Below are 24,558 nucleotides of genomic sequence, written 5' to 3'. Positions count from 1 at the left end.
TCCCAACAGTCCTTGTGGACTGAGGGAAATGGTACCAAAGGGTAGCAGCCCAGGTGCTCCTGGAAGCCAAGATGTGTCCCGTAGGCCACCCCCAGAAAGAGTTAATAATGCAGAGGCATGTTCCAGGTGTTTGGAGTGAGGACAGTTGCAAAGGGGAGGAGAGGTCATTTTTGGGTGGAGAGAGCAGCCCTCTCTGTGAGCCAATGGCTAAACGATTTGGTCCCAACGCCCAGTTTTGGGGATTATTTCATGGGCAAGAATTTGCAGGACTTTCCTCTCAAAGAGATTTGTCCTGGATGAAAACTAGAGACTGAACCCCCAAGCTTGCTGGTGTCTCCCTGTCTGCACTGTAGAAGGTAAAATGCTATGATCTGGTACCTTGCTTCTTTTAGGGGAGAAGTTTGGACATCTTCCCTGGCTGCCTACATTGAAGGCATCCACTGTCCCTGTGTCTACAGCTCCTCTTTTTGGGAGAACCATGTTGCAGGGTGGTGTGAAATTCTCTGCTGGGATAGACTGTGCTTTTGGGACTCAGCCCTGTTACTGAACTGAGATATATGGCTCATTTCTAAGCTCAGTTTTTTATGCAGATCCACTGTATATTTCTTCAGCTGCCTTTCTTCTAACCTAGAAGGTATTATCTACAGAAAAGCTGAAGTCTTGCTTTGTGACCCTGTCAGATCAGCCTGAGTTGCTGTAAGCAGTCTAATAAGGCACTGCTAGTAGAGTAACTGCAGCAGGATGGGGCATCTCGAGGTGCAAACTTGATTGAAACAGTGAGAAATTTGTTCAGATAGCAAATTCTGCCTGAACCGGGCAACACTACAACCCTTCTGGCTCAGTCTCTGTAGCAAGGAAGGGGAAGCTGTGTTGTGCATATCTGCAAGTCTGGGGCTAAGTAACTACCCTCAGGAAAGGGCCACTGTTCACTGAATTGCCTTTCAATGGAACAGAGAAATAAGACAGTACAGAAAGCATAAGCAGTTTGTGGCAGGATTACAAGGCAGTGTGCTAGTATCAGCAAGAATGGACTTTGTGTCTCAGGAGGTCTATACCTGCCCTGAGCCCTGTCCCCCACATGCAGGTAGAAAACCCTGAGCTTCAGCAGTTTGTACGTAAGGCTTTTCCTGCCTGGGTCTAGCTCATGCTCTGGGTATGCATGCTGGGGTGTGTAAGTCACTTTTGTGCTCATTTTAGGGCCTTGAAGGCAGCTGTTCCTCTGCTGTGCCTTGCTTGTTACCCAGCCTCAGGCGGGACTACGGGCCCTTTGCTTGGGGCAGTACTACCTCCTGGATTTCCCTCTTGGCCATACCAGTCTTGCTCCATTTTCTAAGCACTGTCTTTTGATCTAGACACTCTGGGCTGGACTGTTCTCTGCTGGCAGAGGCAAGTGTCTAACCTCTAACTTGCCACAGTCCAGTGCATCCTGATAGCATTGGACAAGAACTACCATTTTGGCAGCTGAGATGTGATTTACAGCGCTGCATTTCTGTCTGTAGACTGGAGGAACGTTCTGGATGTGAACACACATAGTGGGCCAGTCCTAGTGGTTGCAGCTTGAGGTGTGCAAGTTGATAGCTGAGGGGAGGAACGGGGTGACCTGGTCCTTCTGTCGATGGAATATTGAATCTGCAGTCAAGCAGTGACTACAACATGTTGCTAACTCTTGGCTGCTGGCTTTAGTGGGCCCTGCTCCTCCTCAGCACAGCAGGTCCCTGCTGGGCAGTGGTGCAGCTGGCACGGAGAAGTGCATTTATCTTTCCCACTGTATTGTGCTCTCACTTATGCATGGGGTTTCACTGCACTCTGGCAGTGAAAATACAGCCCTACTGGCTGCTGCTGCTTTGTCCATAGGCAGTAGGTAAGAATTTACAGCTTTTGGAAGTTTTACTTTTGGGCTGCAACCTCAAATGGACAGATTCCTTGTTTGACATGAATTAATTAAGCCCAGGAAATTCACTTTGCACTGACAGTTCTCAGGATGGACTCATACCTAATCCAAGTGAATGGCTGTGGAGACCATGCCCCTATGCGAGACGTTCATCTCAAGAGCACTGGGAACACCATATCACCTGGGAAGGCAAAGGGCCGGAAGCCAAGATGGGCTGTCAGGGCTTCTGAAATGTCAAAGAAGACTTTCAATCCTGTCCGAGCCATCGTAGACACCATGAAGGTGGAACCCAACCCAAAGAAATCTATGATCTCCTTGTCCTTAGGTGAGCATAGTCCTGTGGCTGAAGCCTCTGGGTATTGTGGTCAACTGTGTGGCTGGCAGATTGCAGGGCTCTGAAGCACAAAGTTTGTGCAAACACCGAGGGATAGGCCAGACAACCACACAGATCTGTGCCTGTCACAGATTGTGAAAACTTTACTATTTTTTCAATCTTTGAAAAGGAGACCCAACAGTCTTTGGAAACCTTCCCACAAATGATGAGGTCACACGGGCTGTGAAGGAGGTTTTGGACTCAGGACGGTGCAATGGTTACGCTCCATCTGTCGGTAAGTTGACAAAGTTCGTCCTGTGAGAGTTGGATGAAGGCATGTGCCAGCTCCTACCACACAGCAGGTATACAGAGCCCACAGATATCCTTCCATTGGCACCTTGCTGCTGTCCTCACTAGCAGTGACATGAAAACACAAATATGTGTATTGCCCAGATACACCTGAGTGCCCTTTCCTGCCTGAGCTGTTTGAGGCCCAGAGCTCCTGCAGAAGCTATGTTTGCTGCCCCAGCCATCGGAGCAAGCAGGTTTTCAAGCACCCAGAAGAGCTTGGAACTCTGTGTCCCTGACGTGGGTTGCAGCCAAGCTCCTTTCTGATCTGCATTGATCCAGGACTTCCCTTGGGCTCCCTGACTTCACCAACAACATGAGCCTTGTTTACAGCTCATGCCGAAAGTGTGCACAGCACATAGATCATGCCTGCCTCACTCTCCATGTGGTGACAGGAAGGGCTGCCCCAGTGCCATCACTGAAAAGTGAAGGCCATGTCGTTGAGCATGGCTTTCTTCCAGCTCAGAAAACTCCCTGGTTACCCTCCACCCTGCTCCAGTCAGTTCTGTCCCCAGGACATGCTGGAGCCAGAGCCTGCCTCCCTGCCCAAGGTCTGTCCCTGCTCTTGGCCATCCTGGCCCAGACTTGGGGTTGCATCCTTCTTGGCCTTAAGCAGGACAGTCTCTGCCACCCTGGGACACCACTAAATGGGTGAGAAGAAGAAACAGTCTGTAAAAATCTTCCTTCCATGTTTGACTTCTCTTTTTTCAGGCTACCAGTCCTGTCGGGAAGCTGTGGCTGCATACTACAACTGCCCAGAGGCACCACTGAAGGGCCAGGTACTGGTGCCCAGCCAAGGTGCTCCCATCACAGTGCAGGCAGGGTGCTGCTGCCTGTGCCCAGACCACAGGGTGTGGGAGCCCTGCCCCAGCTCTCCCTCCCTGCTCAGCTGTGGGACTGAAGGCTTTGATGGCCTTGCCCCAAGATCACCTCCTGCTGCTCTCATCCCTTCCCTGAGGCCTTCACCTCCACTCTCCTCAGAAGGAGGCTGGGCTTTCCAGCTGTTGGAAGTTTCATGCTTTCAGTCAGGCTCTGGTGCTGCCTTTTTGGCTATGCTCTACCTACCAGAGTCGAACCTGGGTGTTGTGTCACTCCCACACGTCTGGAGCACTTGAGAGTGGCTGTGCTTCCCACTGATCTCTCTCTCTGCTCTTTGCAGGACGTCATCCTAACAAGTGGCTGCAGCCAGGCCATAGAGCTTGCCTTGGCAGTGCTGGCCAACCCAGGCCAGAACATCCTGGTGCCACGGCCTGGCTTCTCCCTCTACAAGACTCTGGCATTGTCTATGGGGATTGAGGTCAAATTTTACAACCTCTTGGTAAGTGGTGGCAGGCCTGGAAGGGGCAGCCCTGATTTCTGCCTCTCAGAAATACCCTGGCCTTGCCAGAGGATGTGAGTAACCCTGGATGCCCTGGCACACCTCACCCTATGTGGCAAGTCTAGTTCCTCAGCTGTTACTTCCACTTCTCTTTACTTCACTAGCCAGAGAAGTCCTGGGAAATTGATTTGGAGCACTTGGAGTCTCTGGTGGATGAGAAAACAGCTTGCCTCATTATGAACAACCCATCGAACCCCTGTGGCTCTGTGTTCAGCAAGAGCCATCTCCAGGAGATCCTGGCAGGTAAGCCTGCCTGTGTGTATCTGTGGCATGGTTACAGTCCAGTATCTGCCCACATGGCCCATGTCTCAATCACTGCATTACCATGGCCCAGGGCTTTGCTTTTCTCCTCATGACTGACTCCACCTCAGAAATCAGGGCCTGCTCGGTGTAAGGGTGTAGTCTTATCCAGTCAAGAAGATGCAGAGTGTGTGTCTTCCTCAAAAGTTCTGTGTGGCTTGAACTGCTCATTTCTCCACTCTGGCTCTGCAGAGAGAGTGTTCACAGGAGTCCTGTACTTCCTGAGCCCTGGCCTGACAGAGGGAGGGCTGTGCTGCCAGTTCCCACAGACTGGAGCAGTACTAGGCTCAGCCAGGGCAGGGATCTCCAATAGTTAGGTTTTCTGAATGAACAGTCTATAGGAGGAAGAGAGGAACCCTCTGCCCTGGGACAGAGCTTCCCTCAGAGCCCTGCCAGGCCCTGCAGCAAAGGGCAAGTCTGTTCCCATGGAGGATGCAGGGTGGCCAAGCTGAATGTCCTCTCTCCCACAGTGGCATCAAGACAGTGCGTGCCCATCCTTGCTGACGAGATCTACGGAGACATGGTGAGCGTCAGCTGCAGTCCTTTGCACCCCCAATGCTGCCTGTCCTTTTTGATGCACCTTGGCCATGACAGCCAGGTCTCCAGAGTTGAGGGGCAGCTCCACTCCCCTATGCCTGGGTCCATGCCTGGAGCTCCCAGTCCTTTGGTACACAGTCCTGGGACTACCTTTCTTGTCCAGCTCCTTTCCTCTTCCTAAACTGCTTGCTTTTATGTGAGTGCACTTCTGATGTTCATATCTTGAAGCTGTGAGCTTTCACCATCAATTTCCCATCACTTCCCTGCATCCTTTCTTGTTAAGTCTCATGCACACCCTAACAGTTCTCACAATAAGAGGCAGGTTCAGCCCTAACACAGTCTCCTGTCACAGGTGTTTGCTGATTGCAAGTTTGAACCCATTGCAACTCTCAGCACCAATGTGCCGATCTTGTCCTGTGGTGGCTTGGCAAAGCGGTGGCTAGTCCCTGGCTGGCGGATGGGCTGGATCCTAATTCATGACAGGAGAGACATCTTTGGTAATGAGGTGAGAACCGCTGAGTGTTGCTGTCATGGCAACACACTTGCAGTCTTCAGTGTGTGGATCACCAGGTCTTTAACTGATACAGACAGGTACTGCTCTTTTGCTCTCACATCGGTGTCACCAAATTGATTTTACATGTGTTTACGGACCTCTAGGCCCTTCATGTCCCTTCCTTACTCCATCTACTCCCAGACATGGCCTTCCAACCACACTACACTGTAATACACTCCTTGTTTCTGCTGTCCATGTGTGATGTCTATGTGCTCTTACATGGTTTCTCTTAAAAGTAAGCACAAAGCACCCTGCAGTGCTGCCAGTGCCTTATCTGGCTATTTTTCAGCTGTGTTACAAGAACAACCATCTACTGCAGTGACCTTTCCACCTAGAAGGCTCTCTGCAGAAGAAGAGGGAGAAGAGAGGACCAAATGAGTGAGCAGAAAAGCTAATGTTGATTGTCCTTACCTGGCTTTGAAAGTGTGCATTGTGGGCCCAAAACTAAGGGAAATGCAAAGTGGTATTTGGAACAGCTCTGGTTTATTTGTATTATCTATATTCCAGCCCGGTTTGAGTCAGATTGGGAAGATCCAAAGGTTTTCTCTGTTGGCATTACTATCTGCAAATGAGGAACAGAGAACGGCACTGTAAATAGTCTGCAAAACCTGGCACATAGTCAAGCAAATGTTCTTTAGTGCTCTGTATGCTCACTGAAGAGAGGGGTGTGAACAGCTGTAGAAATACAGAAAGTGGGCCTTGAAGCTGTTCCTTTCCTTAAGGGAAGCATCATCTGAGCTGTGTCATGATGTTTTCTCAGATCAGGGATGGCCTTGTAAGACTGAGTCAAAGGATCCTAGGACCCTGCACACTTGTCCAAGGAGCACTGGAGCGCATCTTGCGCCGAACACCACCTGAGTTCTACCACAACACCCTAAGCATCCTCAAGGTAAACAGGCTGTAACAGAGCAGCAAGTTTTGTTCATGGATTGTTTGGAGGGAGTCATATCTCCAGCTCATCATCCTTCCCCACCTCACTTTGAGGTGCAGTTTTGTCTGTGACTAGGATAGCCCAACAAATCAAATTCCAGTGGGAGACATTGTAACTGAGGCAGAAATACTGGCTGGCATAAGTTTCAGGTAGCCCAGCCCTCCAGCTGGAGTTGCTGACCCAGGGGATAAATGTAGCATTTGGCACTGACTTGCTGAGCTCAGCTCAGTAGCGCCTGCTGCGCTCAAGGCCATGATCTCTCATGCTGTTTACATTTGTTGTGCCTTTGTTTGCAGTAGGCAAACCTGCTTATAGTCCCAGTACAGAGCTTGGCTTCCATTTGCTGAGCTGCTTACTGGAATTTCTCCTGTTTTGAAATTTCTCTTTTTTGCTTTTCAGTCCAATGCTGACCTTTGCTATGCTGCCTTATCAGCTATCCCTGGCCTTCAGCCTGTCCGACCCTCTGGAGCCATGTACCTCATGGTAAGTGAGCAGTGATGTGCCATTTCCAGACCACCAACATTCACAATAGGTCTCATTGCCAGTGCTTGTTGATGTTTCAGATTGGTAGTTGGCACCAGATCTCCCTTACTATGTGCATTTCCACATTGCCCGCTGCAGTAGATGCATCCCCATGTCACTTTAGAAGGTCACAATATGCTGTTCACTGGTCACAGAGCTGAGGCCAGTACAGTTCATCTGCTTGCTCCTGCACAGAGATCCATGACTTGTACTTTGCAAGACAATGTTGTTTTACCTGGATTTGAAGTCAGGTGGCAAGGGGAAGCCTGTACACTACAGGCAGATTTTCATACCTCTTGTAGAAGATGTAGCCTTCTTCATAGTAGCATGTGTTGTCTTCTGCCTATGGTGTTGCCTCTTTTTCTACCTTTTACCATGCCTGTTTGTTTTAACTTTTTATAATATTCTAAAACTTCCTTTTTCATCTCATCAAGCTCAATTGAGACATTTACGACACTTTAACACATTTTGAATCTTTTATTTTTTTTGTCTCATGGTGTCTCCAGTTTTTCATCAGATCTTAAAACGTGGGCTTAGAACTGGGGAATACTACAATATCAATCTCACTCATATTCTATAGAGAAATCCTTATCAGTTGACTTATTTCCAGTTTTACCCAGAGCTACAAAGGTCATTCTGCTCATGCTCTTTGTGTAGAGGCACAGCTCTAAGATTCTTTCACACCTATTATATTTCTGCAGTAGCTGAACATTTATTTCAAACTAGATCATCTGGTATATTTTTTCCTACCAACTCTTTCAGAACTTCTGCATGCAAACTGTTTCGGAAATTATGTGTTTAACAATATTTTCATGAGATGTTTAAAATAATTTTTGGTTATAAAGGTCAGGCTGGATGGGGCCCTGAGCAACCTGACCTAGTGGGTGGCAGCCCTGCCCACTGGAGAGGTTGGAACTAGATGAGCTTTAAGGTCCCATCCAACCCAAATCATTCTAGAATTCTATAAATGAATGGCCAGCATAGCACTGTCTTTACCTGACAGATGGACAGCTGCCTTCTTTCCAGATACAGAACAGAAATATTTATTGAAGATTATCACAATTTCATATAATTTTAAATTTTTCATATAATTCTACAAGGATTTATTTTGCTCATGATATTATATACCTTACTATCTTTACTTTTTTTTTAAACCAAAACATTAGTTTGTCTTTTTCTTACCATCTGGATTTCCTGCATGACAGAATTGTTAATGTATATTAAGTTCTCTACCAAGCTCTTTTTCAATGTTTTATTTATTCCTTGTCACTTCTAATTGGTTACGGTATCTTTGCCATCAGGTGCTTTTTACTGAAGTTGTCCTTAACTGAAATTCAAGCTTTAGGTAGTTAATGAAGGCTTCTTGACAAGCCCAGCTTTCATTAATATGTTTCTGTTTGTATCTTACATTCAAGTCAGCCCAAAAAATTGAGGGCAGACAGCTGCACTTGACTGGGAAGCTGTTGGGCCATGTGTGTAAACAAGGACACTGTGGATAGTTTTGGTGCCCTTGATTGCCATGTTATATCCCTCTGCTGCAGGTCGAGATTGAGATGGAGCATTTCCCGGAGTTTGAAAATGATGTGGAGTTCACCGAGCGACTCATCTCAGAGCAGTCTGTGTTCTGCCTGCCAGCCACGGTGAGCCTCACACTGAGAGCCCCAGGGAGCTGCAGGTCCAAAGCATGGCAGGAGAAGCTGCAGGGTTTTGCATCCCTGAGCTCTGAGGGCAGGCTGGGAGTTGTGTGTGCAGTGTCCATGATCTTCAGTAGTGTGTATGAGCTGACTTGCTGCTCCAGGTGCTGTGTGTGGCAGTCTCTGGCTCATAGCCCTCAGTCAGGCTGCCAGGATCTTCCCAGCTCCAGGCTTGCTCTGTATTGCTCAAGCTGGCAGAGCTGTATACCTGAACTCTGCGTACCCCCACACCTTCTTGCTGAAGGTGCTCCCTCAGAGACCTGGGGCTGCTCCCACTACGTTCCTTTCCTCAGCTTGTTTGCTGCCCCCAGCCCTTGTAGGCACAAGGAAGACTGAGAACATCTGTGCCCTGTGTTCACCTTCTTCCTGCTCCATTTCCAGCACTGGATGTGGACAGTGTCTTAAATATTCTCCAGCCCTCTCCTTCACTAATTCCTCTCTGTCCATTCCCTGGGTCTGCACAGTCCACACAGAGAGTTCTTGGGCCTGTCACCCTCACAGCAGCGCATCTACACAGACGCAGGCGGGAGATTTGCTTCAAACAAAAAAAAACAGTCTAAGGGAGCATGAGCCCAGCCCTGCTGTCTTACACTAACTATTTCACTTGCTGATGCAGCACATGGCCCCAAGGCAGGTCTCTGAAACTACAGCAGTACCCCAGGCAATCTGCCAGCTTCATCTTTTCTTCTTTCAGTGCTTTGAGTATCCAAACTTCTTCCGAGTGGTGATCACCATGCCTGAGGAGATGATCTTGGAGGCCTGCAGTCGCATTCAGGAGTTCTGTGAGATGCACTACCAGGGTGCTGAGGGAGCCCAGGATCTGGAGTGTGACAAATAGCCACAGCTGGCCTCCTGCCTCTGTCAGGCTAGACCTCGTGTGAGGCAGCAGCCAGGCAGGCAAGGCTGCTTCCAGCCAGCCCCACATCCCCCTGCCTGCAAGCAGCCACTGTCTTGCTGCATCAATTTTTGTGCTCCAGAGAGCCTCAGCACTATGGGAAGAAGATGCCACTTCCTCTCCTCCTCCACTACAGCCTGCACACCCTCTCACATCCAGTCCCCCTGGTCTCCATATAGTCAGCATCTGTACCCTGTGTTGGTCTGTGCTGCCTGTGAACCAGCTGCAGGCAGAGGCAGAAGGCTGTTCCTGGGCCAGCCACTGTGGCAAAGGCCCCATTGACCTGTGGCTCCTGTGCTGGCCATACTTACTCTTGGGGCCACTGTCTCAGAGGATAAGAGAAAAGTACCCACCTCTCAGTTACTTGTGTTACCTTAGGAGGCCAGAGCTCTTTATACTGAGCCCTTTGTGTGAAAGGGAGTAAGTTATTGTAACTTTTTTTATTAATAAAGATTCTGACATGTCAATCCTGCACTGTGCTCCTGCTGCACCAGGTCAAGCTCGGTCACCACGTGTCACCCTTGCTCGCCCCATGGTGCTGCAGTGCCCCGGGAACCATCCCCACCTTGTGGTTGGCTGCCCAGAGCCATCCTGTGTGCCAGCATGGACATGGTGAGAGTGCCTCAGATCCCCAAAGAAACCCATCAGGCCTGGAGGCAGGATGGGCCCTTCAAGCTTGGCACAGACTGGAGCCAAGACAGCTTGCTGTGCCAGCCTGGCTGCTCCCCACAGAACAGTCCTGTCTGCACCTGCTCCTTGGCCCTCACAGCCCCCCCACCATGGACCCCAACAGAGCAGGGGGTGCTGGTACCAACTGCTCTGGGGAGGCAGCTGCCTCTGGGACCGGAGCCAGCCGTGCTGGGTGCTGGTGCCTAAGTACTCAAGGCTGGGGCAGCCACACATTTCCTGCTGTAGTGGTGAATCATGGGGTGGAACCCCATAGCTCATATTGTACAGGGTGTTTGTGACATGCCAGTGGGGCCAGGGTTACTGATTGCCAAATACATCAGCTCCCTAAAGTACTAAGGAAATGGTGGCCTGGTATCTGTTCATTCGGTGGAAACAAGAGGAGGTGATAACACCCGTCAGAGCACATGTCCTGGTGAGCTGCCCAGGAGCCACTTCTGGAACTGACAGAGGGGCAAGCTGCAGAGTGCCTCATGTCATCCCCTTCAGCTCTGCTCACCTGTCCTCCTGCAGAATTGGGATTCATGGGTCAACCCTGCATCACCAATGACAGGAAAATGAGCTAGCTCTAGATCACACACTGCCAGACATGACAGGTTCTGTAGGCATCTCACTGTCTCCCCTTACCTTGCCCAGTACAAAATCTGGGTACCAGTAGTCCATTAGAGGGGAGGTATCTCTAGGAGAAAGATAGCAGTATATGAAAAGGTCTTTGACATGTGAGCTGTGTCCATGCTACATCTGTTCCCTTCAAAGAAAGTAATCCCAGAACAAAAAGAGAGGGAAGCTGGGACTGTGGGTGAGTAATACACAGCATCAGAGATTTCATGCCATTAGACCTCTAAATAGAGCCAAATAACCAGAGCTGCCTAAAATTAAACATTGACAAATAATAAGTAGAATGGTGTGTGAAGGGTCTGTTGGGCCAGGAGACCTTTATAGCATGATGTTTCTGCATTGCTATGCCATCTTGCATCTACTACTGCTGTCAAGTTTCATCTGTTTCCTTGAACTCTTCTCCACACAGGTTCTGTGGCTTTAAACCCCATTACTAATGAACAGGTCCTGCTTTTAGAGAAAGCCACTCCTTTGAGATCACTCTCCCTTTAGGAAAGCCTTTCCTTTCAGAGTCCTCTCAGAGGTGTCTGTTAACATGCAAATGTTCTGCAATAATTAACCTGATTCTATTTCTTCTTTACCCAGTAGCATTTGGCCTGGGATGCTGAGGGAGCCATACCTCAGAATATTCAATATATTTAGATTTCTCAAGGCCACATCCTCTTTTGCCATCTTTTGCAAACATAACACTGCCTTTTGACCACACCTAAGTTTTCCCGGATGCAATAGCAAACTAGCATTAAACCACAAATGTGCTGGTATCATTTTTCAGGTATTATACTCAGAGATGCTTTGCGTCATAATGTGGGTGTAGCCTAGAGCACCCTGCCAGCCATACAAACTGGCCTAAGCTGGTGTTTGGAGATGCTTTGTGCCAAAGAAAACCCCTTCAGCAATGAGACCAAGGAAGAAGTCAAGACACTGTCCTGAAGCTGCTCTTTGCAGATGCTTAGACAAGGTCTGCGGGGCTTTAGTAGAACTCCCTGAGAGCCCTTATGACTGATGGTGGGAAAGTAACGGAAGATTGGTGAGGAGGATTGTAGATAAATCCAAGTAACTTGCAGCTGAGGTGAGATGTAGAAAAACACATGTATTGTACTAGTTGTTGTTTACCCTTGTGTGTTTGATGAGTAGTACATGTGTGTTTAGATAACACAGGCCTGTGATAGGCTGAGAAGCACCCCACTGAACATGCTTGGGATTCCTGCTCTGCTGTGGTAAAGATCAAATATCAGTGGTAAACTATGCCTGCAATAATCCCTAATATGCAGGTGAAAACAGCAGGTTTGGTGACCCTTGAGCAAGGACCAGGCTCCGCAGTGGTGGCATCCCTGTTTGTGTGCCTCTGGCTTTGGGTACTGCTTTGAGGATCCTCTGGTTGGTGAGGTAATGGAAATTTACTCTGTATTTCATCTGTGGTTTTGTGTTTGTCCCTGCATCCTGCCTCTGCCAGCTCACACAATGATGCACAGCCATCCTCCCTGTCTCAGCCGGGGAGCACCAGTGGTACACCCTGGTAGAGGCTTGCAGTGTGCTTCTGCTCTTTTCTGTGCTGTCTGGACTGGCCATGTTTAGGAGGAGAGTGATCTACCTCAGACATGGGGACCTAGGCAGAGAGGCAACCTTGTATCTAGTGCTCTTCTTGGGAAAGGAAGGAATTTCTCAGCTCAGGGGCCAATGCAGGTGAAGTGTTCTAGTCCTCAGCTTCCAAAGGGGCTGGCAGTGGGGTTCAGCACTGCTGGCAAGCAGGGCCAAATCACACCTGCCAGCAGTGAGGCCATCAGCTCCCCCAGGTACCTTAGGAACCTGAATGCAGCCCAGCCCCTGGCTTCACCCACTCCTTCTTCTAGCAGCCCTGGCTGCTTCCAGCAGGGCTGTAGAACAGAGGGGTCCTTGAGGGTCTTTCTGCCTTGGGGCCATGGCTTTTGGCTGCAAGAATTTTTTTGCATTGGCCTGCTCTCCACCAGCACGTAGCCACTCTGTACACCTGCAGTGGGAAGATGTGATTTGCACTGACCTGGACCCAGGATGGCTGCAGGGAGTCACTCTGGGCACAAAGGTGGAGGCTGTGGTGACCCAGGGCCCAGCGTGCCTGGGAGCTCAGGTCAGGCATGAGCATCGCACGGGAGTGGGACCCCAGGGGACCCAGGGGAAGGTGTCCATGCAACACTTCTTTGTACAAGAGGGCTGGCATGTAACCTTGTTCTCCCAGGCTGTGCAGGCCTGTCAGAGGCTAGAGGAGCTGACTTTGGTGGCATTACCCAAGACACACAGCAAAGGGAGGCACAGATAGGCTTCCATGAGGATGAGAAGTAGCCATGAAAAGACTGTGGATGTAAGAGGAGGCAGCAGCAGTGGGCTGGGAAACAATACTTGAGGTGACTGGGAGGGATTTTGCAAACCAGAGTGTGAGAGGGCAGAGGAGTTCTGCAGGAGAAGGAAGACTCAGCACAGGTAAAGTCTTGCTATTGACAGGACAGCCATGAAAGACACAGGGTTCTGAAAACTAGCTAAGCTTAACTGGTCAGAAGAAGGTTATGGTTATATCTTCTATACTGGCCTTCAGCCTGCGTCCCCAGCACTGGGAGAGCCTCCTAGGGGGCAGAAGCACTGGGATCTTCCTCATGGTTTAGCTGTCAGGCACAGGCTATCACAGTGCTGGGAGCCCAGATCTATAGCAGCCCTTTGCTTTGTTGTGTATTGTCTTCGGTTTTCTTATTTGGCTTGGGTCAGTGTTCCCTGAAGCTTTGCCAGAGCAAATAGGTGCTGTCAATGATCTAAATGACTTATTTCCTGGATGCCTGGCAGAAGTAGTTGGTGCTAGCATGGGATCTTCCATACTCCAGTGCACTGCGTGAGCTTCTGTGTGCTTCAGGTCTGTTTATTGCTGTTGTTTCTCTCAACCCTAAACTAGCTGTTCTGCTCTAAGATTCAGTGCCTTGCTGATTTCTGGTTATAGACTGTCTATGTACTTAAAGAAGGTAAAAGCTGACCAGTGAAATTAATTCAAAAGTTGAATAAATACTTTTTTTCTTACTATTTTTCTCTTTCCTGTAATGTGTTGGTAAAGTATAACATGACCTCATTTTTAGAGCCTGATTTACACAAGCTTCTTTCTTGCTTTCTATCATGTTTTCCCATTTTCCTGTTTTCCCACCACTTGATATTAGAATACCATATTACAATGAAAACAATAAATGATACTGCAACTGCACTCAGGGTGAGAGAGGGAGGGGGTCAGCCACTATCCTTGCTCTTGCCTACAGCAACTTTGGGTACTTATGTGCCAATTAAGACACATCTATTTATCTCAAACTGCTTTTAAATAAAAATATAACTTTAAAACTTATCTCTAACACAAGGAAAAGGCCATAGCAACTTCAGTGCAGAAGCACACCAGCCTGTCCTTGGAGAGATGCCTCATATAGGACATCACATCAATCATTTGTCTCATTCTTCCTTTTTCTAGAAGCTGTATGGGGCAAGATCTGCTCTGGCTCAGAAAAAAACTTGCTCTGACTGGAGTTTAGCATAGACATTGCAGCTCTGCTTCTATGGATTCTGGGGCTTGCCTCACTGCTGCATTTTCTTTCCATCCTCTATGAATGATGAATTCTTAAGCAACCAGGGTGACTGTATAGAGCATCTCTACCAAAAAAGTTCTTTCCTAAAGCCAGAGTTCCACTCTGTTGCCTTTATCCAGATGAAAATGATGAGCAATTGACATAGACTTTTTGTGGGTTTTTTTGGTTTTTTTGGTTTTTTTTTTTTTAGATGACTGTCAGGTTTCTTTTCTGCAAGGAGCAGAGTTTTGACTGTGCAATTCAAAACACAACAATATAACAGTACTCGAATCCAGTGACCAGCACAGGAGACTGTACATAGCCTCTACGTGAGCAGCCACATCACAGCTTTCTGTCACACTCAGTCTTGCAGAGCCATAAATTTCCATCTTTCCTTTGCAGCTTTAGTGGTGTCAGCTAGAAAGCAACTGAACTCCATCTGCTTTGAAAGGGAGACATCTTTCTGTGGTAAGCATTCACCAGTGCAGTCAGCATGGACTCTTCCAGCAGCTCCCTGGTGTTGTAACCTTTGGGATGCAGAAAATGTGAACCATCCCAACAAATACCTAAAAGACACGGAGACGTCCACAGCCTGATTTAGTTATCAACCTGGTATGAACTGTTCTGCGGGGCATACAAGAGCAGATATTAAAATCTTGAATAGCTTGAAGACTACAAGTAGGAAGAAATTATTCGTTGTCTCTCTTGATTAAAAAAAAAAGTGATAATATCAAAAACAGTTTTTATATGTAGGTTCAAAACAGAGGAAAGTAGTTATCACAACATGCAGCCAAATGTACCTCTATTGCCAGGAAATCTTGTTGATGTCAAAAGTATCTGAGTTCAAAACATGATTGGAGAAGTGAATATAAAAAAGATCTAGGTGCTGTCAAATGCAAAGACAAGGTTAATCTGAACTGAGTTTAGACAGCTTCTGTGTTTACACAAGCATCACCCTCCACTCTTGTCACAGCCAACAGAAAGGAAAAAGAACTTCCAGGGCATCATTCACTAGTTTATTTTGGACAATTCCGTTCAGAGAGGTGAGTTGTGTCCACCAGATCCCTGGCTTCAGGCCAAGAGAGCATGTAGGGAGGAAATGTGTTTCTTGTTCTCCCCTAGGCATCTGCTTTTGATGATGGCAGAAGACAGGGGTTAGTCAAACCTTACAGCTGAGCTGGTTTCACTGCTCCAGGTATGCCTTGTTCTCTCATCAGCTGTTAAAGACACACCCTCAGGCAAACTACATACAGTTGGAACAGAAATTTTGATACATCTCCGTGCAACTGTTGGCCAGGGAGGAATAACACTTCAGGAAAAGCCACTCAAGTGGTGTGACCTTTACAAAGGTTTTGAACACTTCATGACCTACAGGTGAATCCTTCCTATGGATGGTGTCAGTGCAGGGCATGGGAACACACAGCTGAAATCCAGGTTGTACAAAACATTGCATGGTTCATTACAGGGCCCTACCTGGGCCACTGCCAGCTTCTCACCTTGTTTCCCTGCCCAGGGTTACCAGGGCTTGACCATTTGTGTTGGTAATGCTGCAAGTGAAAGGGAACATGACCTGCCCCATTTGGGTTGTTTCTCTTGCTGGAAGGACCAACCTTACCCAGACTTTTTGCTTCTGCTGTCTCCTATACTGCACTTGCCCTGAGAGCATGTCAATGATGTCCTTGGGGACAGGGGACACCATTAAGAGGAGGTCTACATTTCTCCAAACTGTGTGACAGAAACTGTAAGATCTGGAATAAGAATGAGCCAAAGCAATTGTCTCTGCACAGTAGTATTTCTCTTGAGCCCAGTGCTGCCCTGGCTCACTACCTTACCTGCCACAGCCCCACTGCAGCTCCAGCACCTTTGTGAATCATTAACAGGCCAAGTCCAGCTGCTCCTTCCACAGCTTCTCCTTTCACATAATTTTCTTCCCCAGCACCCCAAATATTTAATTCAAGCGAGGCACAGACAGAGAAGAGACAAAAAATTTTATGTGAATTTGCATTTGCTGATAACATGACAAGCAGGCAGAGCAATGGTAGGAAAATATGCCTTGTCTCTGCAGTCCTGGTGGGCAAGCTCTGACACTCCACAGACATCCCTGTTCCTCCTTTTATAGAGGGGGCTTGCAACAGGACTTAGCTTAAAAGCACTTCTCAGTCTCCTTCATAAACTTTCTGGCCCTGCTCCTTTATTAGCAGTTCCTGGTCATTTGAGCCCCTGCAATAAGCTTCCAGTATGATGCTTTGTGCTCAGTGCAGGGTGGAGCTTTTCTAATCTAAGGCTGTTCAAAGTAGGCGGGCAGTGCAGAGCAGTCACTCTTAGAGATGTACACGAATGAAGGGGACGGGAGGGAGCAGCCACAGGTGTAGGTGGGAGCTGAGAACACATGTATATGAGAGCCCAGCACGTAGGCAGAGTGTTCGTGTGACTGCCTAGAGGGCTGTGTACCACAGCAGTGAACGGGTGTGAGGGCAACTTTGCTTGAATCAGGCCTGGTGGTGCTTCAAGAGGACTTTGCTAAGGTGAGAGATTTTCAACCATTTCTTGGTATCTGGTGTGGATGCTCTTGTGCCCAGGACTGTAGTCACTGCTCATGCTCAGCAGCCTGAACTGGGAGATAACTTTTGTAAAACACTGCAAACATACAGATGCCAGCAAATTGCTACGGTTCTTCCTGCAGACAGAAGCTGTTGGCCTGACTTAGAGAGTAGCTCCTGCTTCTGCAGGCTGTCTTCTCAGTGCTCTTGCTCAGCTTTTCCCACTATTGACTGTCATGCCAGCTGCTCTCCTCTGGGCAGATGAATTCTAATTCTGCAGAAGATGACCAGGACAAATTGAAGAAGCATTTGAAAAAACTATGAGCAACCATCAGTGTCATCAAAGACGAGTGCCTGGGGCTTCCCTGGCACCAGATCCTTTTTGCTATACTGCTGCCACTACAGCAATGGGGAATGTGTACAGGTCTGGAGAACTCCCCCACACTGGCAGAGCACTTAACATCAGTCTGCACTGCACGAGATATTTTGGGCTATCTCACACTCACCCCAGGCATGCAAAGATTTAACAAACCCTGGGGACATGCCACTCAATACCACAAACTTTGTACTCTGGGAACAGGCCACCCAATGCTCAGAGTGTGTTTGATGGGTAGATTTCCCTTGGGCTGCTTGTTGCTTTCTGTAATGCTTGCTCTTTGCCAGGGTCAAGATTTTCCAAGATCCCTGTGTCTTTTTTTGGAAAAGCATAAAACTCTGCTTTTTTTTTTTTTTTTTTTTTTTTTTTTTTTTTTTTGAGACTCTAGCTGCTCAGGCAGGCAGATCCCAGTTCTTTGTGTTCTCATACATTGGCTGTGGGAGACTAACACAATGACACTGGATTGTTGTTTTTTTCAGTAGTTCCTGTACTTCATCCTCTGTACCTTGAGATTCTTTCTATTCTTTCTACTCTTAGCCAAATCCTGGCTCATCTCTCTCCCAGCACACAGTAGCAGTGTGCCTTTTTTTTGTTCTGCAGTTGAGATCGTCTCAATCATTCTGGGCTGATCTTTACTCAGCAGCTCTATGAGAGCTTCATATTTTCACTTTTGCAATATGAAATTAACTGAATCCCTGGTGACTCTGGATGTTTGCTGTGGGGAAAATGTTTAGACCTTAGTTTAGAAATATCCCAGCTGCCATGATTGAGAGATGCAGTGGTGAAGAATAAGGTTATGTAACTAGTATTTCTAGGTATGGTATTTCATATCATATTAGGGAAGGTACGATACAACCTCTACTGTTCTTTGCTGCTACTCTATTCCACTTCAACAGGCACACAAGTCATTTGAGTCCTTCTGTGGAACAGACTTGTCAGGGCAACAATCATCACTATTTCTTGTATAAGAGTGAAGAAACTGTTGAGGCTGTGGCCTCACAAGAGGTCATTTCTACCAAGAACAGTCACAGGAATGGCCTGCATACTCTGTCAAATGTCTAAAACATGCAGCTATCCCACCCTGATTTGATTCAAGATAAAAACATTCCCTACCAAATCCATTCTCAGACTATTTGCATGCAAGTTCCCATAGAAATAATTATTTCTGTGGTTTTAAATCTGCCTGTGCATTTTCATACCGGTGTTCATGTTTGCTCAACAGAGTTTTCTTGATTAATAACTTCTGGCTGTAGTCCAGGAACTCTGTGAGGAGTTAGAGTAACAATATTAATCGCGCCAGATGGAAGAGATATTGTCAAAGTTAATTTGGAAGCCAGGACTTTTGGTAAACACTACTGTATTCCTTGCATTGTATTTGCAAGGAGGAAGCTGATAAGTGACTGATTTTTACAACACTCTTTGTTTGCAGCTTTTCCTGGGTTGGTCCAAATACCGACCTGATTCAGCTTATCGTCAGACCTGAACAGTACAGGCCATTTGTGTAACCAAAAAAATCAGTGGGCTTCTTGTCCAGGAGACCAGAAGCATGTGGTCACTTACTAAATGCACAGCCCTATCCTTGCAAGACATTACTAAAGGAAAATTCATATTGTGGTAGCACTTACTGGCAACAACCAGGCTTACTCATTGGGCTGGTTATTGTCCTGGCTCTGAAAAATTATAATTGCTGCCTTATAAACCCTAAGCTCAAAACAATGCACAGCAGATAGCTTAGATAAACAAGTCAATTTATGTATGTATGTTGGAGGGACAGATGAGTTCCTAGTTGGTTAGCAGCAGTGACTGTACCTGAAAATCTAAAACATCAGTACTAGAGGAACTGAAATAATAGGAGGAGGCACCCCCATGCAAATTTGGCCAGTGTGGCCAGTGCTGTGAGCACTCCTCTGTATTTGAGGCACAGTCAGGCACTGCCGGGGGAGGGAAGGAGAGCGCACAAGACAGGAGCGGTTGGCAGAGCACCCTTTAATGTACTTTTTAAAACAGAGGTTTAGTGTGAGAAACAAGGAGCCAGCTTTGGGCAGAACTTCGAGTTCAATTAGCACAATCTATTGAACCTCTTCTCATAGAAGACCTATGGAATGAGTGGGGTGGGAAAGAAGAGTAGCAGGAGACAGTCTTTAAAAAGGAGTTAGGCTAAGAAGAGGGCTAGTAGGCAGGTAAGCAGTTAAGCCTGCCTACACTTGTAGACCTTTCTAGCAAAATTGCTTATGATGCTTTATCTGTGGAGGAGATATTGTTGCGCTTGGATTTATCACAGTGCCAAATTACTTCCTTTGGTATGTGAGGTTTTGCCTGTGGTGACAATAAATGTTTCCCGAAATTTCAAAGAGAATATAATTAAAAAACCCTGAAACCTATGTTGTATGTTTACAGTGTTTTGGCATTAAAATAATTGTAAATGGTGGTCAGAGCAAGTGTTTAAAAGGAACAATGTGGAACTGTTGAATTCTCCACAAAAAAGTGGGTTTTTACATCTTTTCTTCATAAAAATTGCCCAGATCATGTCTGCAGGGCTTGTGTACATGAAGTACACATTTGTGTGTATGGACTTATTCCAGTGCACTCAACTAGCTCTTAAACTTCAATAAAAATGCAGACAAGCTTTTCAATATCTTCTAGGACAGCACCAGACAACACTTACTGACAACATTAGACAAACTTACTGATAAATTGTGTTTCTGTTACAGAAAACCTCCAGCCCTGGAGAACTTACGTCCTTTTTAAAGACGGCTTGTGCAGTGTTTGTCACAATGTCATTGGTATTGTGACAGCTTTCTAAAACCCCGTGCCTACAAAGAAATCCACAGGAGCCTGATGCACCACATCCTGCCTTCTTTGTGATCCTGTGATGCTGAACTTCCTCTGTCTCTACAGGTCCTTTGCAACCATGGTGAAGTCTAGAAGAGTGTATGTGCTCCTGATCCTGGTAGTTCTGTCCTTCCTCCTGATCCACTTCCTGCCCTGCAGCAACAATTCCCCCATGGAAGAAAAACCTTCTCCAGTCCACATCCTCATTCTCTCCACCTGGCGATCAGGATCTTCCTTCACTGGGCAAATCTTCAGCCAGCACCCCAGCGTTTTCTACCTGATGGAGCCCGCATGGCATGTCTGGGTTAAGATGTACCAGAACAGTGCCAAAGTCTTACACATGGCAGTGCGGGACTTAGTTAGGTCGGTCTTTCTGTGTGACATGTCTGTGTTTGATGCTTACATGTCTAGCCAGAAGAAAAAGTCCGATTTATTTCAATGGGAGACAAGCCGAGCCTTGTGCTCCCCACCTGCCTGTGACTTGTTCAATCGCACTGACATAATCACTGCAGGCAATTGCAAAAAGATCTGTAGCAAGTACCCATTCAGCAAGGTGGAGGAAGCTTGTAAAACTTACAGCCATGTTGCCATCAAGGAGGTTCGATTCTTTGACCTGAAAGTCCTTTACCCCCTTCTCACTGATCCATCCCTGAACATCAAAATTATTCACTTGGTCCGTGATCCCCGGGCTGTGTTCAGGTCCCGTGAGAATACAGTGGCAGACCTGAAACGTGACAGTAACATTATTGTGGGGGCTCAGAGGACAAAGGGTGAAATGGGGCCCTACAACACAATGCAAGTAATTTGCAGAAGTCATGTTGAGATTTACAAGGCAGGAATTCGGGCCACTCCCAGCTTCCTGAAAGACAGATACTTGCTGGTTCGCTATGAAGACATTGTCAGAGACCCTCTGGCAAGGGCTGCTCAGATGTACAGGTTTGCAGAACTACATTTCACACCAGAACTTCAGAAGTGGGTGCACAACATCACTCATGGGAAGGGTCTCGGAGCACAGGCCTTCGGAATTGGGTCCAGAGATGCACAGAGAGTATCTCAGGCCTGGAGGGAGACACTTCCCTTCCAGAAAATAGAAAAAGTGCAAAAAGTGTGCAAGGATGCAATGGACTTGCTGGGCTATCGGCTTGTTCAATCTGAAGAAGAGCAAAAAAATATGTCACTGGATCTTTTGTTTGCCCAGAACTCCTCTGAGTATCAAACTCTGAAGGCAGAAGAGCTGGTGTCTGTACCTACTCTCTGAAGGCTGCAGAGGGCAGAACTGTCCACTAGAACAAAAGAGGACAGAGGTGCAGGCATAGAAGTGTAAGAGCATGTGCATGGATATGCATGGTTGCAAGGACAGGTAACATAAGAATCCTGACTGCATTCACAAGAGCTCTCAGCAGCACAGGGTCGCTCTCTAAGGCCCCTGGAGACTCAGCCACAATGGAGGCTGAAGTAATGCAAGTTTGTTCTCCAAATTAAGTATGTTTAGATTGGAGCATACAGACTAGCAAAGCAGTGGGACCAGATAGCAGAACTCGACCCCCCCAGATGGAAGCAATTGCACTGCAAAGGAAGGGGAAATATAAAAGGAAGCTGAATAGAGAGAACATTATTTGTCATGCTGCCACACGGGACATGTCATGCCAGAAGGGATGCAAGGATGACCAACATTTGGTTTCTGGAAAGATGCTTTTTTTTTGAATGGTTGAGTTTTCAAGCCCAGTTTTCCTTTTGCTCCATTCCTTTGCCTGGGTATCCAGCCTTGCTGGCAGTGTTGGGGAAATGTTTGTGTTCATTTACTGTATAATGGGAAAATGGAATAAACCCGCTATTGTTGAAAATAAAACCACTTGGATTTGCATGTGGGGATCCATTTCTGGGATTATATGAATCCATTTATTTTTTTAGTTGAAATAATTCTGTCTTTTAGCTTTCAAACCTGAGAATAGTTGTACCCCATGAGTTTTCACAGCCCGTATGTGTGACAGTGGAATTCATGGTAAGGTTGAGATCCTAAAGACAAGGTAAGGACACAGATTCCATTGGTATAAATACTGGACTGGGAAGATAGGTTTATGGGAGTGGACTGAAGAAACCCATGGCACAACTGGAGATGCCATTCTCCCACCTTCAATGGGAGTATGTAGCTCAAACCAGAAAAACAGAATTATTTTTACCTGGTTTTAAGAGTGTTCTAGAAGACAAGGAGAAAAAACTTGTTACCAGACTTGGGGAGGAGTGAAATGCCTACAAATACCTCTTCCTAAACATCTCTTTCACATGTAAATTGTGGATTCCCTTTAACACACATCTACAGATCACTTACTACCTTAGCAATGTGGATATCTCCAGATTTATAGGATTCACTTCAAATGTGACCAGAGCACAACGTGCTAGAATTACCGAGTTTTTCAGATTGTGACTGTATACTAGCACTGGTGTTCTCTCTTAAACACAACTTAGGTGATACCTTAACTCTGGGCACTCTTAGTTAACTTGTCTCTCCTACTTCTACTATTGCACATGGCTCTGGAAGCTGATGTACTTTTTCCAACTAGAATATATGGTACATGTGTTACTTTGCCTGGATTAAGGAAGCTGCAACACTTCAACCTGTAGAGATAAAAATGGGCCTTTTATTTTAAAAAATTACTTTAAAGCATTGAAACTTCATAATGTCGATCAAATTTTCCATCACATTTCTGAAATGACTATAAAGTTCCTGCCACAGTCCTAGATCAGTCGTCCTCCTCTTGCTAACTCTTCCTAAATGCTATCCGCTTTGCTACATTTTCAGCTCCAAATTTGGCTATCAATTTATTTCTGACATGTTCATCATCCTTTTGCAATTCTAAATCATCCTCTCTGCTCCATACAGGGTACCCATCCAAGCGCTGCCCCATCTGCAGAAAGTCTGAAGTAGCCTCCACTTCACCACTGTTTTTTAGAAAGGCCTGTGTAACAGTGAACAGGTCCACACTGAACTTCTCCATGAACTGCTGCATAGTTTTTACTACTTCTCCCACCACACCAGAAGAACAAGTGCTTGTTGGTCTTTCTTCCCTTTGTAACTGAGTGTCAGGGAAAGCAGAGTCCTCCAGTCCAGATTTCAAATCAGATGCTGTTTCTTCTGGGGAATTTCCTCCTCCATCTTGTGTAGAAAGTTCTGAAACGTCTGAAGTGTCGCTTTCTGACTGAGAGTAAAAGAAGTGGAGTCACCAATTAGACATGGTATTTTCTGACCAGCTTTTTTTACTACTGCTACCAACTACCTTCCACTGTGACTCTGCAGTATATAAAAACCTCAGAAATTACTAGGCATAGCAAAAGTCAATTACTGAAGTTAAGCTGTATGTGTTAATGAAGATACACTTGATCATAGAAAGGCATGAAATACAAGGGAGACTTTGAACAAATTAAGCATAAAAAGCAAAAGTGATGATGCAGCTGCAGGAACATTTTATGCCTGAGATGAAAGGATAATTTCTATTTGCCAATGAAGGTTTTAACGTGACAACTCCATCACATAAACCTCATGTTAACTTGGGCAGGGAACAAAGTTTAGAAAATCTGTGGCAGCAAGGCCCCATGCATCACAAGCTGCGTAGCTGACAGCTCACAAGAAGCTCCCCTTTAGCCGCAGAAGGGATGTCACGGAGCAAAGGCATTTCACTTGTTAATGATGCGTAGCGATGCTGCCGCCTGTGACACCAGGGAGGGTCGGCCCCGAGCCGCTCGCGGCACCGCTGCTGCCCGGGCTGGCCCCACTCACCTCCGCGTTTTCGAACTCCCGGTTATTGGCCGCGAAGAGACCCGTGACCTGCGAGGTCTCCTCCGCCTGCAGGGGCTCTGCGGAAACACGCGGGCACCGTCAGCGGGGCCTCAGCGGGGCCCGGGCCCGCGCTCGGCCGCGCCACCCCCGCCCTGCCCGCCGTGTGCCCCCCGCTCACCCCCGAGCAGCGGCCGCAGGTGCCGCAGGAAGCGGTCGCGCATGGCCTGCCAGCTGTGCCGGGTCAGCCCGCTCCGCTCCAGCTCCATCCACAGCGCCCGCCCGCCCGCCCGCGCCGCGCCCCCGTCGCGCACCGCCCGCAGCAGCGCCGCGTCCTCCGCCTCCGTGAAGGCCAGGCGGCCGCGCGGGGCGGTGGCGGCGGCGGCGGGGGGCGGCGCAGGCAGCACGAAGGGCTCCAGCGGCAGCCGCTCGTTGCGCTCCACGCACTCCGTCACGTACTCGGTGGAGACGGCCCCGCCGGGAGCCGCCTCGCCGGGCTCCGCCAGGAGCACGGCCCCGGGCTCCTGCACGCGGCACAGCCGCCCGCCGCCCGCCAGCACCAGCGGCGCCAGGCGCAGCTTGGCCACCCCGGGCCGCACGTAGAACCGCATCGGGCGCCCGTCGTCCCACAGGAACAGCGACCGGGACCGCGCCGCCCCCGCCGCGGCGCCCGCCATCGCCGCCCCGCGCCCGCCCGCCATCACTGCCTCGGGCCCGCCCATCGCCAACGCTCCCCGCGCCCGCCCATCGCCATCACCGCCCCCAACCCGCCCATCGCCAACCCTCCCCGCGCCCGCCCATCGCCATC

General features: G+C 47.9%; 3 protein-coding genes across 12 annotated transcripts; 2 read left to right on the top strand and 1 right to left on the bottom strand.

Moving 5' to 3' along the window:
• The first annotated feature begins 220 nt into the window (after positions 1 to 220).
• TAT (tyrosine aminotransferase) lies at positions 221 to 9,829 on the top strand. Its single transcript, XM_027646809.1, has 12 exons — positions 221 to 356; positions 1,974 to 2,216; positions 2,395 to 2,499; positions 3,264 to 3,331; positions 3,712 to 3,870; positions 4,035 to 4,173; positions 4,701 to 4,753; positions 5,120 to 5,272; positions 6,081 to 6,209; positions 6,651 to 6,734; positions 8,315 to 8,413; positions 9,162 to 9,829. Exons 2-12 carry the CDS (start codon positions 1,982 to 1,984, stop codon positions 9,303 to 9,305), a joined length of 1,368 nt encoding a protein of 455 aa, XP_027502610.1. The 5' UTR covers positions 221 to 356; positions 1,974 to 1,981; the 3' UTR covers positions 9,306 to 9,829.
• A 51-nt stretch (positions 9,830 to 9,880) lies between these two features.
• LOC113948853 (carbohydrate sulfotransferase 4-like) lies at positions 9,881 to 21,816 on the top strand. Of its 10 annotated transcripts, XM_027646824.1 has the most exons (4): positions 11,750 to 12,053; positions 14,633 to 14,698; positions 15,353 to 15,425; positions 20,045 to 21,816. In XM_027646824.1, exon 4 carries the CDS (start codon positions 20,058 to 20,060, stop codon positions 21,234 to 21,236), a length of 1,179 nt encoding a protein of 392 aa, XP_027502625.1. In that variant the 5' UTR covers positions 11,750 to 12,053; positions 14,633 to 14,698; positions 15,353 to 15,425; positions 20,045 to 20,057; the 3' UTR covers positions 21,237 to 21,816. The 10 variants fall into 10 exon arrangements, 9 of the variants coding, with proteins under 9 accessions (XP_027502624.1, XP_027502619.1, XP_027502625.1 ...); XM_027646825.1 differs by lacking the exon at positions 15,353 to 15,425; XM_027646819.1 differs by lacking the exon at positions 15,353 to 15,425 and having other exon boundaries at positions 19,858 to 21,816.
• A 781-nt stretch (positions 21,817 to 22,597) lies between these two features.
• Positions 22,598 to 24,500, bottom strand: TERF2IP (TERF2 interacting protein). Its single transcript, XM_027646748.1, has 3 exons — positions 23,932 to 24,500; positions 23,754 to 23,830; positions 22,598 to 23,175 (listed from the first exon to the last, which is right to left on the bottom strand). Exons 1-3 carry the CDS (start codon positions 24,470 to 24,472, stop codon positions 22,738 to 22,740), a joined length of 1,056 nt encoding a protein of 351 aa, XP_027502549.1. The 5' UTR covers positions 24,473 to 24,500; the 3' UTR covers positions 22,598 to 22,737.
• Positions 24,501 to 24,558: the final 58 nt, after the last annotated feature.

This window comes from Corapipo altera, unplaced genomic scaffold, assembly GCF_003945725.1.
Source record: "Corapipo altera isolate COAL_440 unplaced genomic scaffold, ASM394572v1 62, whole genome shotgun sequence".
Taxonomy (NCBI): domain Eukaryota; kingdom Metazoa; phylum Chordata; class Aves; order Passeriformes; family Pipridae; genus Corapipo; species Corapipo altera.
This window is presented reverse-complemented; position numbering and strand designations above follow the sequence as displayed.